Here is an 18464-nt window from a genome sequence, read left to right on the forward strand (position 1 = left end):
ATTATACTTATGTATGTTTGAATTCATTATATGGCATACTGAATTTTTGATGCAACAACAAACATAATCAATTTTTGACAAAATAATGTCAATGGATAGGAAGAAATCTATACACGAAGTAGCGACATAGAATGCATATAAAAGAAAGTTATTCTTGTGCAAGCTTTTGGAGCCAGTGGCTAATTCTTCCAGCAGAAAGGTAGAAAAGGGGCAAGGAGAGGTGTGAAGGAAAATGACAAGAGGTTTAGGAAAGGGGGTAGCTTTTGGAAAAGTTACCCAGAACTGCAGGTCATGGGAGACTTACCAGACAGGATGAGAAGGAAAGACTTTTCCAACTGATTGAGTCTTTCAATTTCATCCCATCTGGTAAGTCTCCCCTGACCCACGATTGTGGGTGACTTCAGAAATCTACCCCTTCTCCTAACCCTCTCCTGATTCCAAGTTTGCATAAGTATAAACTTCATGAAAGGTGTGTTCCAGCACCACTTGGTAAGTAGACTTTCTTTTTCTGTCCAGTTACATTGAATTTTTGGTGTGTACTGTTTCTTAGCACCAGTTTCAAATTAGCTCACTACTTACTTAGTAACAAGTGAAGCGTATAAATTCATCACATTTTTTCCCCATATTGTCTAGACATGTTTATTGGCAATATGAATAAGAGATTACATCTTATAATGTGAAAGTAGTTAGAAATTTTTTTGACCTATCATTTTGTCTTGTTCTCTTTGCTTGTAAACCTGATGAGAATGTTTGAAGAATAACACAATTTTATGGGAAAATGACTATGTTACAGATGTTATTAAAAGTGGCCATATAATATTAATTACTGATGCATGTGCTCAAACACAAATTGTAACCCTAGCTGAGAAACTAGAGCAATACATTGTTAAATTTCTATCTGAAATTTGAAAATTGTGAGAGTGTCAGTTCTGTAATCAGCGTCATTAAAGAAAAGTTTCATAAGAAACTGTCACATGGCGATAAATAAGGGTGCCCCACAATGCCTTCGAAATCACTTGTCTGTGAAAACACTGATCCAAGACAGTCATGGTGGTATTGTTGGCTCTATGTGCCAAAGCACTGTCCTGCGGAAATAACGTGTGCTGTTACTGATTTTGAAATACAGTGTTTACACCATCTGTATGTAGTGCTCACTGTTCACTAAGCCATTAGAGAATGTGATGAAGATATGCCAAAGTGACATTGAATACCAAGCACCCACTTTTTGTGGAAGCAGAGGGAACTCGTGCAGCAGATGGGGGTTCCCCATAATTCAGATGCATCAGTTCTTTGCATACACATATCGATCAAGGTGGAACCTTCTGACCCAACCAATCATTAAGTTTTTCCCAATGTTGAGTTAAAGATGACATAAACTATTGAAGAAAGTTACATGTTTTCCATTGTCTTTAGAAAACAACTCATGAAGAGCACAAATTCTGTAGAGATACACTTCCACAATGATGTGTGGGCACCATAGATGGAGAGACCAGGCTGGCTAGGCAGACGTCTCACATTCATTTTCTGTGGCTTGCACCTGTATCAACATTTTCGATGTTGGCACCTTTGGCTGCAGTTCCCACATTTACTGTCTCCTGTAACTTGCCATACAGCTGCTTGATGTGGACTTGTTTGGTAGATATTTACCATACTTTTTTCCTTGTGAAGATGTTCTGAGTCCCGGCTTATCTAACATGTGGTAACGAATATGCTCTGCTCTAATGCATCATGTTTCTTCCTCAATTAAACAAGGAATATACATGCAATAAAAAAAGAAAGATTATTCCACAAGGCTGCATTGCTTTTTGAACACATTTCTTGTTATATACAGGCCCTCCATTTCTCTGTGGATGGCATATTTCACATATACTGTAGTATCTTAGGTCATGGAAGCTGATAGATGAGTTGAGTGATTCTTGCTTAAAAAAGTAGGAGCAGCCCAAAAAGAAAGTAAGCATGTGTCTTAGAACAGTCATTCTTGTGACACTTTCCCTATTTAACTTTTCATATACTCAGTCTTTCCTATGTGCCGCTGCCAATCTCGGTTTGTGCTATTCTGGCCTACTGCATTTCAGATAAAGATTTAATAATCTTTTTTTTATTTATTTTTTAGTTTACCAATTAGAAATGCTTCATTTCATTTGTTACATTAAACAAAACTTCAAAATGCTTGCAGATTTCATGCATTCAGCACATATTGTATAGCCTTCATGGGATGCTTGATATCACTGCTACTGAAACTTCAGTTACATGTGTAACCTCATTATACTGTTTTTATGTATTTGTCCATTGTTATCTTCTATGCAGTGGTGGTAATACTATTGCTTTTCCTTTTTTGCAGGTATACAATGACAAAGTCAACCACTATACTTTTTATTTTAGGATTTGCACTCCTCTTCCGATTAGAGAGTAAGGTAATTATCTTTATAATAATTGAAACATGATGAAAATTACAAATAAGACTAAGGGAAATTATTTCATACAAATAGTTTAGATTTGGTGTTTGCTTATGTAATGACTTGAAACAAATTCTTCACATAGTATTTCTCTTGTGGTAATGTTCCTACATGCAACTTCTGATGCTGTTTGAGTTTCTGAGACTGCCGATACTTTTTTTTATATCATGGAAAGCATATTCAGCTTATTCGATCTTTCACTTTCTTATTTATCCATTTACTGAAGAATGAAGTTGGCATATCTGTGATTGTGTAAGCACTTCTATAAAGAAAAAAGTAAGTTATGTTTGCCCCAAGAGTAAACATATTACTTTTGCTCTCAAAAAGAACTTATGGATTTTTATGCATCTTGTTCCTTACAGAATTTATCTTGTGATTTCAAAATAATATTCCTGTTAAAAGTTTTAATACTTGATAGTGGCATGTAATTTTGGAAATAATTATCCTCCTTTCATTACTGATCAGGCTATTTTCAATAGATATTTAGTCGAAACTGAAGACTAAACTGTATTAACAAGACGGTGCACAACCTTATCATCGACTATAACAAAAGGGAAACATTTATTATTTTATTAATAGCTGCTAATTTTTTAAGCAACTGTAATATGCAGCATATATTTCAGAATAAAATTCAGTCAGTTGCACAGATATTTTTGTTTTGCCTTACATTTCTCAACAAATTGTCATCTTCAGAAGCCTACAAAATTAGGGATATTATAAATCATTGGACCGTGGCCATACATTTATGTAAAGACTAAGAAGTGTATTACAGAAACTTATTTAGTGTTAGTTTAGCAGATGTCAGTATCTTCTTCACAGGAGCATGACAAGTCCAATGTCACCAAGTTGCTCTTTATACGAAATGCAAACAGAACACAGCATGTTGTTATCAATGGAGAGACGTCTACAGACGTTAAAGTAACCTCTGGCGTGCCACAGGGGAGTGTTATGGGACCATTGCTTTTCACAATATGTATAAATGACCTAGTAGATAGTGTCAGAAGTTCCATGCGGCTTTTCGCGGATGATCCTGTAGTATACAGAGAAGTTGCAGCATTAGAAAATTGTAGCTAAATGCAGGAAGATCTGCAGCGGATAGGCACTTGATGCAGGGAGTGGCAACTGACCCTTAACATAGACAAATGTAATGTATTGCGAATACATAGAAAGAAGGATCCTTTATTGTATGATTATATGATAGTGGAACAAACACTGGTAGCAGTTACTTCTGTAAAATATCTGGGAGTATCCGTGCAGAACGATTTGAAGTGGAATGATCATATAAAAAATTAATTGTTGGTAAGGCGGGTACCAGGTTGAGATTCATTGGGAGAGTCCTTAGAAAATGTAGTCCATCAACAAATGAGGTGGCTTACAAAACACTCGTTCGACCTATACTTGAGTATTGCTCATCAGTGTGGGATCTGTACCAGATCGGGTTGACGGAGGAGATAGAGAAGATCCAAAGAAGAGCGGCATGTTTCGTCGCAGGGTTATTTGGTAACTGTGATAGCGTTACGGATATGTTTAGCAAACTCAAGTGGCAGACTCTGCAAGAGAGGCGCTCTGCATCGCGGTGTAGCTTGCTCACCACGTTTCGAGAGGGTGCGTTTCTGGATGAGGTATCGAAAATATTGCTTCCCCCTACTTATACCTCCCGAGGAGATCGCGAATGTAAAATTAGAGATATTCGAGTGTGCATGGAGGCTTTCAGACAGTCGTTCTTCCCGCGAACCATACACAACTGGAACAGAAAAGGGAGGTAATGACAGTGGCACGTAAAGTGCCCTCTGCCACACACCGTTGGGTGGCTTGCGGAGTATAAATGTAGATGTAGAGAAACCTCCAGTTGACAAATTTCTCAAACCTGTGGTATATAAAATATAATGTAATATATGTCAAAGTCTTTATATAGGACAGACAGGGAGGACATTTTTTAGGAGCCAGTTTCATGAGCAGTTGCTCAACAAAGGTAGCGAGAATAATGTATATCAACTTTTGCATAACATCTCAACATCAAGAAACACCCTTCTCCTTCCAACCCTGTTTAACATGGAAATTGTGCATTTAGTTGACAAGGGCTCAAAATGAATCTTTCAAAATAATTTGAATTGTATAAACATTCCTAGCTAAATTAAAAAGATTAGTTGAATGATCAGCTTGCATTGGAAAAAGGACACGATTTTGATTGTACAGCATCTCTTATAAAATGTGGAAATTACCCATACCTTTTAGGTTATGTATAATTTCCTTATATACCTTAAGGGCATGGATCGAGCGACCAACCGTCCAAAAAATTGGATGTGCATAGGTATTTTGGCCTGCCTACTGACTGACTTTTTGTGTCTGGCTGTTGATTGGGTATGACCACCCGGCAACCGACCTCACACCTACCACTTCACATGATAAGTTGTGCCGAGTGTAGCACTTTCATGCCAGCTTTCCAGAAAAAGTTCATCTTTTGTCACAGTGCATGAGATTTAATGCTGTTCTAATATGCATGACTGAGTGTGAAGTGAACAAAACTTTAATGGCAGTTTTTGGTGAAATTTAAAGACTGCAGATGTTTGTATGACACATTGCGTGAGGGGAACAGAAGGTCAATGGACTTTTATTCATAAATTATATGACTTTTACTCTCTCTGTGTGGTGCATGAAACCATTTTTTTAAACAAATCCATTATGATTTCATATACCACGTAGAGAGAGTAAAAGTTATATATTTTACTAGTAAAAGTCCATTGCACTTCCGTAATTCGATTTTTAGGTTTTATTTCCAATACTTAACTGAAATTAAATCTAAAAATGGAGAGTCAGATAGATTAGATTTTAGATTTCATTTCTGATGCATATCGGGAATAAAATGTGAAAAACCAAAACATAGACAGTCTATTTACTTTTATTCATGCAATCTATTAGCCTTATTTTCAAAAATGTTGAAGAAATTCAGCCATTATCCAAGCCTTCTGCTGTGAATAGCATAGTAGAGAATTAATTAATTAATTATTTTATTTATTTATGTATTTTTTGCAGTTGTGGCAGCTGATATATGCTTAATTTTCTTTGTATGTGTTGTCTTATTTATTAGATGATGTGTGCCACCACCATTTGTAGTATTTCTTCTTCTAGTTTGGCAAACTCCAGTTTTTGTTTCTGTGTAAAGCCAAGTGGCATCTCATTCAACACAACCTCATGAACTTCCTATAAACAATTTGCCACCAGTGGTAGGAACAGGACGATGATGTAATCACTGAATTCAGTCGGTCGGGACGTGTGTAGGCTGCCATGAAATTGGTCAGTTGATAAATTGGTGTGTGTGTGTGTGTGTGTGTGTGTGTGTGTGTGTGTGTGTGTGTGTGTGTGCGCGTGTGCGTAGGGGCCTTTAGCATATACTTTTTATATGCTTTTATATATGTTCTTTGCTGCTGACACAACTACTTGACATGTACATAGATTTATGATTTATCTATTGTAAATTACCAGTATGTCGATCTGTGTTTACAGTAATCATATAAAATATGTACATATTAACATGCCATGGCATTCTGCTTCTGTAAAGAAGATATTGACATCTGCTAAACCAATATTAAGTAAGTTTCTGTAATACAGAAAACTGTAGGGCCGGAGTTTAATGATATTATAATATCCCTATTTTTTAAGGCTTCTGAAAAGACAATTTGTTGAAACCGGTACAGCTAAATAAAAATATCAGTACAAATGAATTTTATTCTGAAATAGAGAAAGATCAGACTGAAACAAGAAGATAGATGAACTGAGTTTTACAACCACTGATTTCTTTTCAACTACTCAAAAGAAGGAAAGATAAAGACAAACTTAAAAAAATATTATATAGATTGTGGTGTTCAGCCCTTCAAAATTATTTGCCAAAGATGATGAGATTATACTTGAAGGTACGTACAAAAAGTGAAAGTGATTGGGAAGAATGAATATTTGCAAATCAGATAGTCCAAGGGTATCTCTGAAGTGGGGAAATGAGCTACAACAAAGAGAAATGAATAACAGTTGAATGAAAAGAAATACTTTTAGTAGAACATATAAGATAAATAATCAGCAAAGCATAAGGGAATGGAGAGAGAGAGAGAGAGAGAGAGAAACAGCAACAAAAGGTATTAGTTGACAGTACTATTATGAGAAAAGGATGAATAGAAACATTGCTTGCAGAAAGAAGGATGCAGTAATAAATACTGTTGTGTTGATTCCAGTCATGTAGTTGTCAAAGTTTTCCTTATTTCTGCTGTTAATAGTATGTTATTGTTTAAAATATGAAACAGTTTCCCATGTCTGTAATTTGATCATGTTTCTACATTGATACACATCTATGTAACCGTAGGATTATGGCCAGTCAGGTATTATTCTGTTTAATTAAATCTCTTAGTTTGAACCTTATATTTTGTGGTTAATTGGTGTATTTCATTAAATCGCTTAGTTTAAATCTTATACTATGTGGTTACAAATGAACCTGTATGGAGAATGGTGGAGTAGGTATACATATCAAGTTAAAACGTTAGAGTGTATGTGATGTATGTTCAGATTGCTTGTATAGCAGGTCCTTGTACAGTCTAGTGCCGTGGTATCCTGGTACTAAACAGGCAGCATTTGAGACACTATTGTGCTGAATTCAGCCAAAAGCATCTTGCATTGGGGAGATATTATGGAATATCTTTAAGTCAGGAAAAAGGTAGTTACTGCGCAAGATTTTTACTTTTATGTGAAATGCTGAAGGAATGTATTTGCATCACATCACAAACTGAACAAGTACACTATTGTACTTATCACAAAGTCCACAGATTGTTAAATTACAAGGGGACAGAATTAATGGCATGTAATCACCTGTGGGAGACAAACTTCCAGTGGTCTTGATAGGCAGATTGAAAGTAGAAATAACTGGGCATTTATTGACAGTACTGGACTTCGACCCCTTAAAGGTAAATAGTAGCCAGCTCTTCTGTCTCCTTGTAATGTTATAGTTTTTTAAGTGAATTTACCTTTTCATACAAAGTCAATAGATTTCCATGTCTTATGTTTCACCCACTTAGTTGTATATTTGCTCAATACACAGGTATCAGATTCTGTCTCTTCTGCGATGGAATTCCTATTTTCTATAATTGTTCACACATTGGTCATCAACACAATGTTTCTTACTGCAGATATGGTAATAGAAACTCCATAAACAAAGAACTTCTGCCTACGGAGATTCAAGTAGTAGTAGTAGTAGTAGTAGTAATGAAAATCCCTGTAGGTGATTTTCACTTAATCTGAATATGTACAGGGGTATCCTGTTTTTGCAATGTTGGTACAGGTACTATTCACAATTGTGTAGTGAGCTGCATTCAGTGTAGTAGTTATGGAGAGTAGTAGGATGACTTCAGTACCTCTTTCACCTTTCAGCTTGGCACTGTTGTAGTACTTCATTGCTTTGAAATAACAGAGATACAAATTATGTATCCTATCACTGATCCCTTCTTTTAGTCCTGTTGTACCAAAATTCCCCCCTCCCCAGTTCGGTTTTGTACCACCTCATTAGTTATTTGTTCTACTCTCCAGTGTTTTTCTATAACACCACATTTCAGAAGTCTCTTTTCTCTTCTTCTATTTATTGGCCACATTTTACTGCCACCCATTTTACACTCCAGACAAATACATTGGAAAAAGACTTCTTTACATTTCATTTTATATTTGAAATTAACGAATTTTCTTTTTCAGCAATGGCTTTTCTTGCTATTTGCAGTCTGCATTTTGTGTGCCATCATCAATTATTTTGCTTGAGCCATCATCAGTCATTTTGTTTCTGCAATAACAAAATTCAGCCACTACTTCTAGTGTCTCAGTTTGTAATGTAATTCCCTCAGCTTGTGTGATTTAATACGACTATATTCCATCACCCTTGTTTTACTTATGTTGATTTTCATCTTATAACATCTTTTTGAGGTACTATCCATTCTGTTCAGCTTATCTTCAGAGCCCTTTATTGTGTGTGACAGAATTGCAGGCAGTGTTATCAGTAAACCTTACAGATTTTATTTCTTCTGTCTGAGCTTTTATTCCCATTCCAAATATATCCTTGGTTTATTTTACTGCTTGCTCAGCATACAGATGGAATAACATGAAGGATATTGTACGACCTTGCTTTACTTTCTACTCAGCTAGTGCTTCCCTTTCACGTTATTCGATGCTTGTATTTATTTGTTTGTTCATTTATTTATTTAGCAGGTTCCATGGGACCATGCAAACCATAGCTGCTTGGTCAAGGAATGAATCAGTATGTCGTTTACAGAATGCTGATTAGAAAACTGTAAATGAAAGAATTAATGAATCATGAAAGAAAAGTAAGAGATTATACAAATAAGAAACACATTACAGACAAAAGTTCTCATATACTGCGAGAAATAGGAGTATGTTGTAAGGAAGATTTCTGACTTTGTTTTGAGTTTTGGGATTTATCGCTCAATTTTTCAGTTATGATTGAAGCCTATTGAAATTTCAACTTGCTGGATAGTTAAAAACATTCTGTGCCATCCTTAAGGAACTGTTATCCAAATTAATATCTTGTCTGTCTTGTATTCACTGAGTGAATGTATCTGTTTTTTGTGAATGAATCAGTATTGTCAGTAACAAATCCTATGATGGAATATGTGGCAGAGTTAAAATTCAAAGTCAACTGAAGTTTGCGAATTGACACTGCATATTAGTCTGACTGCCCTTTTTTGGGGCAGAAAAATTTTTGGTAAGTGCACAGAGTTGCCAAAGAATATAGCACCATATGAGAGAATAAAGTGAAAGTAAGCAGAGTGAACAAGCCTTCACATTTCAGCATCAGAGACAGAGGAGATCGTTCATATTTTGAAGACAACGTTTAGTTTCTGCACATGATCTTGACTGTGATACTTCCAAGAAAAATGTAGGATGGAGTAATGACATATTATGAAAAAGGATAGACTGCTACTCACCTTATAGTGGAGGTGTTGCGTTACAGACAGACACAACAAAAAGACTGCTAAGCAAGTAAACTTTTGACCAAATGGCCTCCTCCTGATGTAGACAAAACACACACACACACACACACACACACACACACACATGCACGCGCACGCTTCGGTGGCTGGTTGTGTGTAATTGCTTTAATGTGTGTGTGTTGTCTACCTCAGAAGAAGGCCTTTTGGCTGAAAGCTTAAAAAGTCTTCTATCCATTCTTAGTTCTGAGAATTTGAAATGGTTGAATTTACTGACTGTTTGGTTAGCTTGTTGTTGTTGTTGTGGTCTTCAGTCCTGAGACTGGTTTGATGCAGCTCTCCATGCTACTCTATCCTGTGCAAGCTTTTTCATCTCCCAGTACCTACTGCAACCTACATCCTTCTGAATCTGCTTAGTGTATTCATCTCTTGGTCTCCCTCTATGATTTTTACCCTCCACGCTGCCCTCCAATACTAAATTGGTGATCCCTTGATGCCTCAGAACATGTCCTACCAACCGATCCCTTCTTCTGGTCAAGTTGTGCCACAAACTTCTCTTCTCCCCAATCCTATTCAATACTTCCTCATTAGTTATGTGATCTACCCATCTAATCTTCAGCATTCTTCTGTAGCACCACATTTCGAAAGCTTCTATTCTCTTCTTGTCCAAACTATTTATCGTCCATGTTTCACTTCCATACATGGCTACACTCCATACGAATACTTTCAGAAATGACTTCCTGACACTTAAATCAATACTGGATGTTAACAAATTCCTCTTCTTCAGAAACGCTTTCCTTGCCATTGCCAGCCTACATTTTATATCCTCTCTACTTTGACCATCATCAGTTATTTTGCTCCCCAAATAGCAAAACTCCTTTACTACTTTAAGTGCCTCATTTCCTAATCTAATTCCCTCAGCATCACCCGACTTAATTAGACTACATTCCATTATCCTTGTTTTGCTTTTGTTGATGTTCATCTTATATCCTCCTTTCAAGACACTGTCCATTCCATTCAACTGCTCTTCCAAGTCCTTTGCTGTCTCTGACAGAATTACAATGTCATCGGCGAACCTCAAAGTTTTTATTTCTTCTCCAAGAATTTTAATACCTACTCCGAATTTTTCTTTTGTTTCCTTTACTGCTTGCTCAATATACAGATTGAACAACATCGGGGAGAGGCTACAACCCTGTCTCACTCCTTTCCCAACCACTGCTTCCCTTTCATGTCCCTTATGCTTATGACAGCAAAATTTCAATTTTTCAATAGTCCTGTATAATTGCAGTCTATTTTCTGTTCAAGTAACAGGAAACCGTTTGCTCCCTATATTTACTTGTGCTACGTTCAGAATTTCAAACAGTGTGTCCCAGTTAACACTGTCAAAAGCTTTCTCAAAATCTACAAATGCTATAACTTAAACTTAGTTTTGTCCTTCTTAAACCTACCTTCTAAGATAAGTTGTAGAGTTGGTATTGCCTCACTTGTTCATGTATTTCTCCAGAACCCAAACAGATATTTTCCAAAGTGGGCTTCCATCAGTCTTTCCTTTCTTCTGTAAATAACTCTTGTCAGTATTTTGCAACCATGACTTATTAATCTGATGGTTCATTAATATTCACAACTGTCAGCAGCTGGAATTATTACATTCTTCCTGAAGTCTGAAAATATTTTGCCTGTCTCATATATCCTGGACATCAGGTTAGATAGTTCTGATATGGCGGGCTCTCCCAAGAATCTAAATAATTCTGAAGGAATATCATCTACTCCAGGCACATTCTTTCCACTTATGTCTTCCAATGCTCTGTCAAATTTGTCTTGTAAAATCACATCTACCGTCTCATCTTATTTACTTCCTCTTTTGTTTTTATAGTATTGCCTTCAGGTTTGTTTCACCCCTAGCTTTCTTTCCTCACCTATTCTGTCTGTCCATTTTAGTTTACAATATGTTTCTATATAACCATTTTTCAAAAATGTCTTCTTTCTTTTTGACTGTCAGTGATTTGCTGCCATACAATATTACACTCCTGATGAAACACTTACCAATCCTGTGTCATAGTTTTTTTGGTACTCGTTGTTTTGTCATCAAACATTTCACCTTTTCAGAAACTCGTGTAACCATAGATATTCTGCTCTTTATTTACTCCAGGCAGCGTCCATTTTTTTGTCCAAACTTTCCAAGTACTAGGACTTTATTAGTTCCAAGGTCTTTTCTTCCAATGCTAGTGTTATGAATCATTCATGTTTTCCAATTTTCGAGACTTTGATATTTAATGTGTTTGTTCTTGTTCCCTACTCTTTTTCCCTAGTTTTATTATCCTCTCCTCCATAAATTGTAGTTCTTACACTAATTCTACCAACATGGCTTGATTATCTGCATAATTAATTGCCTATATCCTTTTTCCTCCATTTGTTACATCTCACGCTTTTCTGATGCTTTTTGTTGTATAATCAACATTGACATAGTTCTGCAACACAGAAGTCATGAACTTGGGGTCTGTTTTACTATGCATGCCATCTGGATACTCTTTCCCAAGACTGGTTTCCCAGAAATTTGTAACATACAGTGTGTATAGGTCTTATCAATCACCTAGCCTCAAATTGTGGTAATTTTTCCTGTCCTGTTCTTCTTGTTTGTCTTTCCATTTCATTTCTTTGTTTTATGTTTTTCTACCATTTTGCTTGTGCTTGGTCTACCTCCCCTCCTCTTGACTTGTTTACAGCACATTCCCACCCGTCTATGGTTTGCCTGATTTGCACAATACTATGTATGTTGGTTCAGTATTCACTGGTTTTTCAAATCTCAGCCAATACAGACAATTCTGTTCTCCTACCCACCTTCTCTGGTGAGTTCTCTTTTCCCGGTAATCTGAGTGATTTTTTCTGCTTTGCTAAGTCTTTACCATTATCTTTTCCTTCAAACCTTATCTCTCCTGCGGAACAGGCCCATGTTCAAAAAATTAGCAAATTTACACTATTCTAACTAGCACCCCACTCCAGCTTGCACTGGTAGCAGTAAGTATTTACTGCCAGACAACTTGTCTGGTGTAGTGCTAATAAATTATGTTGTTGTTGTTGTTGTTGTTGTTGTGGTCTTCAGTCCAGAGACTGGTTTGATGCAGCTCTGCACTCTGCTCTATCCTGTGCAAGCCTCTTCATCTCCTATTAATTACTGCAACCCACGACCTCCTGAATCTGCTTAGTGTATTCATCCCCAGGTCTCCCTCTACAATTTTTACCCCCCCCACACTTCCCCCCAGTACTAAATTGGTGATCCCTTGATGCCTCAGAACATGTCCTACGAAGCGGTCCCTTCTTTTAGTCAAGTTGTGCCCCTAAATTCCTCTTCTCCCCAATTCTATTCAGTACCTCCTCATTAGTTACATGATCTACCCATCTAATCTTCAGCATTCTTCTGTTGCACTACATTTCAAAAGCTTCTATTCTCTTCTTATCTAAACTATTTTACCGAGCGGGGTGGCGCAGTGGTTAGACACTGGACTCGCATTCGGGAGAACGACGGTTCAATCCCGCGTCCGGCCATCCTGATTTAGGTTTTCCGTGATTTCCCTAAATCACTCCAGGCAAATGCCGGGATGGTTCCTCTGAAAGGGCACGGCCGACTTCCTTCCCAATCCTTCCCTAATCCGATGAGACCGATGACCACGCTGTCTGGTCTCCTTCCCCAAACCAACCAACCAACCAATCTAAACTATTTATGGTCCCTGTTTCACTTCCATACATGGCTACATTCCACACAAACACTTTCAGAATCGTCTTCCTGACACTTAAATCTATACTCGATGTTATCAAATTTCTCTTCTTCTGAAACGCTTTCCTTGCCATTGCCAGTTTACGTTTTATATCCTCTCTACTTCAGCCATCATCAGTTATTTTGCTGTCCAAATAACAAAACTCATCTACTAATTTAAGTCTTTCATTTCCCAATCCAATTCCCTCAGCATCACCTGATTTGATTTGAATATAGTCCATTATCCTTGTTTTGCTTTTGTTGATGTTCATCTTATATCCTCCTTTCAAGACATTGTCCATTCTGTTCAACTGCTGTTCCAGGTCCTTTGCTGTCTCTGACAGAATTACAATGCCATCAGCAAACCTCAAAGTTTTTATTTCTTCACCATGGACTTTAATACCTACTCCAAATTTTTCTTTTGTTTTCTTTACTGCTTGCTCAGTATACAGATTGAATAACGTCGGGGACAGGCTACAACCCTGCCTCACTCCCTTCCCAGCCACTGTTTCTTTTTCATGCCCCTCAACTCTTACAACTGCCATCTGGTTTCTGTACAAATTGTAAATAGCCTTCCGCTCCCTGTACTTGATCCCTGCCACCTTCAGAATTTGAAAGAGAGTTTCCAATCAACATTGTCAAAAGCTTTCTCTAAGTCTACAAATGCTAGAAATGGAGGTTTGCTTTTCCGTAACCTATCTTGTAAGATAAGTCGTAGGGTTAGTACTGCCTCGCGTGTTCCAACATTTCTACGGAATCCAAACGGATCTGCCGCGAGGTCAGCTTTACCAGTGTTTCCATTCATCTGTAAAATATTCGCATTATTATTTTGCAACAATGACTTATTAAACTGATAGTTTGGTAATTTTCACATCTGTCAACACCTGCTTTCTTTGGGATTGGAATTATTACATTCTTCTTTGAGTCTGAGGGTATTTCACGTGTCTCGTACATCTTGTTCACCAGGTGGTAGAGTTTTGTCATGGCTGGTTCTCCCAAGGCTATCAGCAGTTCTTATGGAATATTGTCTACTCCCGGGACCTTGTTTTGACTTAGATCTTTCAGCTCTCTGTCTAATTCCTCATGCAGTATCATACCTCCCATTTCATCTTCCTGTACATCCTCTTCCATTTCCATAATATTGTCCTCAAGTACATTGCCCTTGTATAGACCCTCTATATACTCCTTCCACCTTTCTGGTTTCTCTTCTTTGCTTAGAACTGGCTCTCCATCTCATCTCTTGATATTCATACAGATGGTTCTCTTTTCTCCAAAGATCTCTCTAATTTTCCTGTAGGCAGTATCTATCTTGCCCCTAGTGATATATGCCTCTACATCCTTACATTTGTCCTCTAACCATCCCTGCTTAGCCATTTTGCACTTTCCTTCGATCTCATTTTTGAGACGTTTTTATTTCTTATATTTTCTCCATTCATCAATTAAATTCAATATCTCTTCTGTTACCCAAGGATTTCTACTAGCCCTCATCTTTTTACCTACTTGATCCTCTGCTGCCTTCACTATTTCATCTCTCAAAGCTACTCATTCTCCTTCTACTGTATTTCTTTCCTCCATTCTTGTCAATTGTTCCCTAATGCTCCCTCTGAAAACCTCCACAACCTCCGGTTTTTTCAGTTTATCCAGGTGTCATCTCCTTAAATTGGCACCTTTTTGCAGTTTTTTCAGTTTTAATCTCAGTTCATAACCAATAAATTGTGGTCAGAGTCTGCTTCTGCCCCTGGAAATGTCTTGCAACTTAAAACCTGTTCCCTAAATCTCTGTCTTACCATTGTATAATCTATCTGAAACCTTCCAGTGTCTCCAGGCCTCTTCCACGTATACAACCTTTTTTCCTGATTCTTAAACCAAGTGTTAGCTATGGTTATGTTGTGCTCTGTGCAAAATTCTGCCAGATGGATTCCTCTTTCATTCCTTACCCCCTTTTCCATATTCACATACTACTTTTCCTTCTCTTCCTTCTCCTACTATCAAATTCCATGACTATTAAATTTTTGTCTCCCTTCACTATCTGAATTATTTCTTTTATCGCATCGTACATTTCTTCTAGCTCTTCATCATCTGCAGAGCTAGTTGGCATATAAACTTGTACTGCTGTGGTAGGCAGGTTGTCCTCTTCAAATGGATTTCTTATTCATAGCAGTTCATCAGGAATTCTTGGAAAGTAATACCTACAATAAGAAATCAATATTAAGTAACACTCGTGAATAAGCAAAGAACTATCAGTGGGATTAACGTGAAACTGGCATAGATTATCATCCTGCAGTACCGCTGTGCTGTAATGGTACATCACGCAAAGATACACAGTGGTGTTCGGCCATTGTGCATAATGCCTGCCCACGCCATACAGATGACATTTACAATCATTCTGTGGCATGTGACATGTTACCCTCGCTCTTCACACTAACTATAAGCCAGAATCACTTGCCAGGGTGAAGTGGGACTTATCAGAGAACATCACTTTGGACCACTGTTGCTGACCCCAGCCAGTATGCGCCCTTTGCCAGTGAACTCTTTCTTAACTATGTCATGGGTTAAGTGGAATGCATTTAACAGGCTTCTGAGCATACAAACCAGCCTGATTTAATTGCCGTGTAATGGTTCTGGTAAAGACACTTGCACTGGTAGCAGTTGTGAGGTCTGCAGTGATCTGCCTAGGAGTGAGATGTGTGTTCCTTAAAGTATCGATCTTCTTGCAGTGTGGTGGTCCATCTGTGACCACTGGCATGGTTTCACATAGCATTTCATTTTCTGCAACCTTTTTTAATCATGAGATGATGCTTTTGGACGAACCCATTACTGTAGCTACAATAGGGACACTTTGATTGGCTTCAAGCCCTCCAACTGTTCGTCCACAATTGTAAGCACTCATATTATGTATTACAGCCATGGTGCCGTACCACACAAGAAGTCACACTAATCACTTCCATGACAACCTTCATCAAACACTGTACTGCATGAACTGTTGAACGCTTATAGAGCATTTATGCACAGGCTTCTCTGCAGGTAACACTTGCTGCCCTTTACATTTCCTTTCAACACTGGTCAGTTGTTCTGTAGCAATTGTTGAGCAGTGTGTTTTGATCCTGATTTGCATGTTGCTTCATACATAAAATAAAAACCTTTTTTTATCAGACATAGATTGCTGCCATCCCACTAATGGATGTATTCTGAAACAAAAAACTAAATCGAACAAGAATATAGGGAAAAATAGATTACTACTTGCCATAAATATAACATGCAAAGTTGCAGATAGGCACAGTTGCGACACTTGCACATTAGCTTTTGGCCTCAGCCTTTATCTGAGAAAGAGAAACACACACCATTCATTCACACAAGCAAGCACACCATACGCACACGACTGCCAATTCCAGCAAGTAGGCCAGAATGTAACTATACATGGGATGCAACCAGCAGTCTGGAGGTGGCGTGGAAGGAGAAGGGGAAGGGAAAGGGATAGGGATAGGGATAGCAATGTACGTATTGGGGAAGAGATGAGTGCCATCAGGCAGAATGTGCAGCAACTAGAATGTCAAGAGACGCAGTGTCAGGAGATTGTGGGGCAGGGAGGTGAGGAAAATTGGATGGAAAAGGAGAGGAGTGGGGAAAGATGGGTAGGTGCATTAGCAGAGAGTGGTAAGCAAAGAGGGTGGGAGACAAGACTGAGGAGCATGTGATAGGACAGAGGGTGTGGAAACTGTAAGGTGGAGGGTGTGGGGGCAGTATGTTACTGTAGGTTGAGGCTGGAATAATTACGGGAGCGGAGAATGTGTTGTAAGGATATTTCCCATATGTGCAGTTCAGAAAAGTTGATGGTGGAGAGAGGATCCAGATGGCTCAGATAGTGAAGCGGCCATTGACATCAAGAATGTTATATTCAGCTGCATGTTGTGCCACATGGTAGTCTAATCTTCTCGTGGCCACAGTTTGGTGGTGGCCATTCATCCTGATGTACAGCTAGTTGGTAGTCATACTAATATAAAAACCGGTGCAGTGATTGCAGCAGAGCTGGTAAATGACGTGGCTGCTTTCACAGGTGGCCTGGCCCGTGATGAGACAGGATAAACCTGTGACAGTACTGGAGTAGAAAGTGCTAGGTGGGTGTATTGGGCAGGACTTGTACCTCAGTCTTTGACAGGAATGTGATCCTTATGGGAAGGGGTTGGGATTGAGAGTGGCAGAGGGATGGACTAGGATGTTGTGGAAGTTGGGTGAGTGCTGGAATACAACTTTAGGAGGAGTGGGAAAGATCTCAGGTAGGTTGCCGCTCATTGCAGGGCGTGATGATAGGTAATCAAAGCCCTAGCGAAGGATGTGGTTCAGTTGTTCCAGTCTGAGGTGGTAATGTGTGATGAAGAGGGCACTCCTTTGTGGCTAGTTCTAGGGGATGGTGGGAGGATTGAGGTTGTGAGGCGGAATGGCACAGGATATATGTCTGGGAGATAGTGACTGTCTGTGAAGGCCTTCTTGAGACCTTCAGCATACTGCGCAAAAGAGTTCTTGTCAGGTGCCACCCCTGGGTGGCTAGGCTGTATGGGAGGGATTTTTTGGTGTGAAAGGGATGGCAGCTGTCGAAATCCTGGTACTGTTGGTGGTTGATGGTTTAATGTGGACAGAGGTGCAGATGGAAACAGAGTGCCCATGGCTGTGCAGCAGATTTATTAGTATACCTTCCTATCAAAGGAGAAGTAGTTGTGGGTTAGGATAAAGGTAGTAAGGTCTATGAGGAATGATGTAGTGGTGGCCTGAAGGACATTGGGAAAGGTAGTGTTCAGCAGCAATAAGACCTTGGGCATGAGAGGTGTTGGTGTATAGGGAGGTGGCATCAACAGTACTGAGTGGTATCCGGGAGATAAAGGGGTGGGGATGGTGGAGAGTCAGTGAAGGAAGTGGTTGGTATCTTTGAGGTGGGAAGGTATATTATGAGCAATTGGTTGGAGGTGTTGGTCAATGAGTGCGGAAATTCTTTCAATGGGGGCACAATAAGCAGCCACAATGGGGCGTCCAGGATTGATGGGTGTGGCACCATCCTTTGCCAGCCTGCTAATAAGCTGTGTGAGGAGACATTCCTTGCCTCCCAAACCCCCAGCCTAGTTCAGGTTCATTGATGATACCTTCCTGATGTGGACTCAAGGGCAAGCCACCATATCTTCATTCCTTCAGAAACTGAACATCTTCTCTCCATCTGCTTCACGTGGTCCTCCTCAACCCAATGTGCTACCTTTCTAGATGTTGACCTCTTCCACTTTGATGGCTCCATCTGCATCT

General features: G+C 38.7%; 1 protein-coding gene across 1 annotated transcript in view; it reads left to right on the forward strand.

The window, feature by feature from the left end:
- Window positions 1–18464, forward strand: part of LOC124794822 (solute carrier family 35 member C2) — an 87628-nt gene that overhangs the window by 25512 nt on the left and 43652 nt on the right. Inside the window, exon 3 of the mRNA XM_047258482.1 lies at window positions 2342–2414. Coding sequence (XP_047114438.1) covers window positions 2342–2414 — 73 coding nt within the window. The remainder of the gene's footprint in view (window positions 1–2341; window positions 2415–18464) is intronic.

The sequence above is a fragment of the Schistocerca piceifrons genome, chromosome 4 (genome assembly GCF_021461385.2).
Source record: "Schistocerca piceifrons isolate TAMUIC-IGC-003096 chromosome 4, iqSchPice1.1, whole genome shotgun sequence".
Lineage (NCBI taxonomy): Eukaryota > Metazoa > Arthropoda > Insecta > Orthoptera > Acrididae > Schistocerca > Schistocerca piceifrons.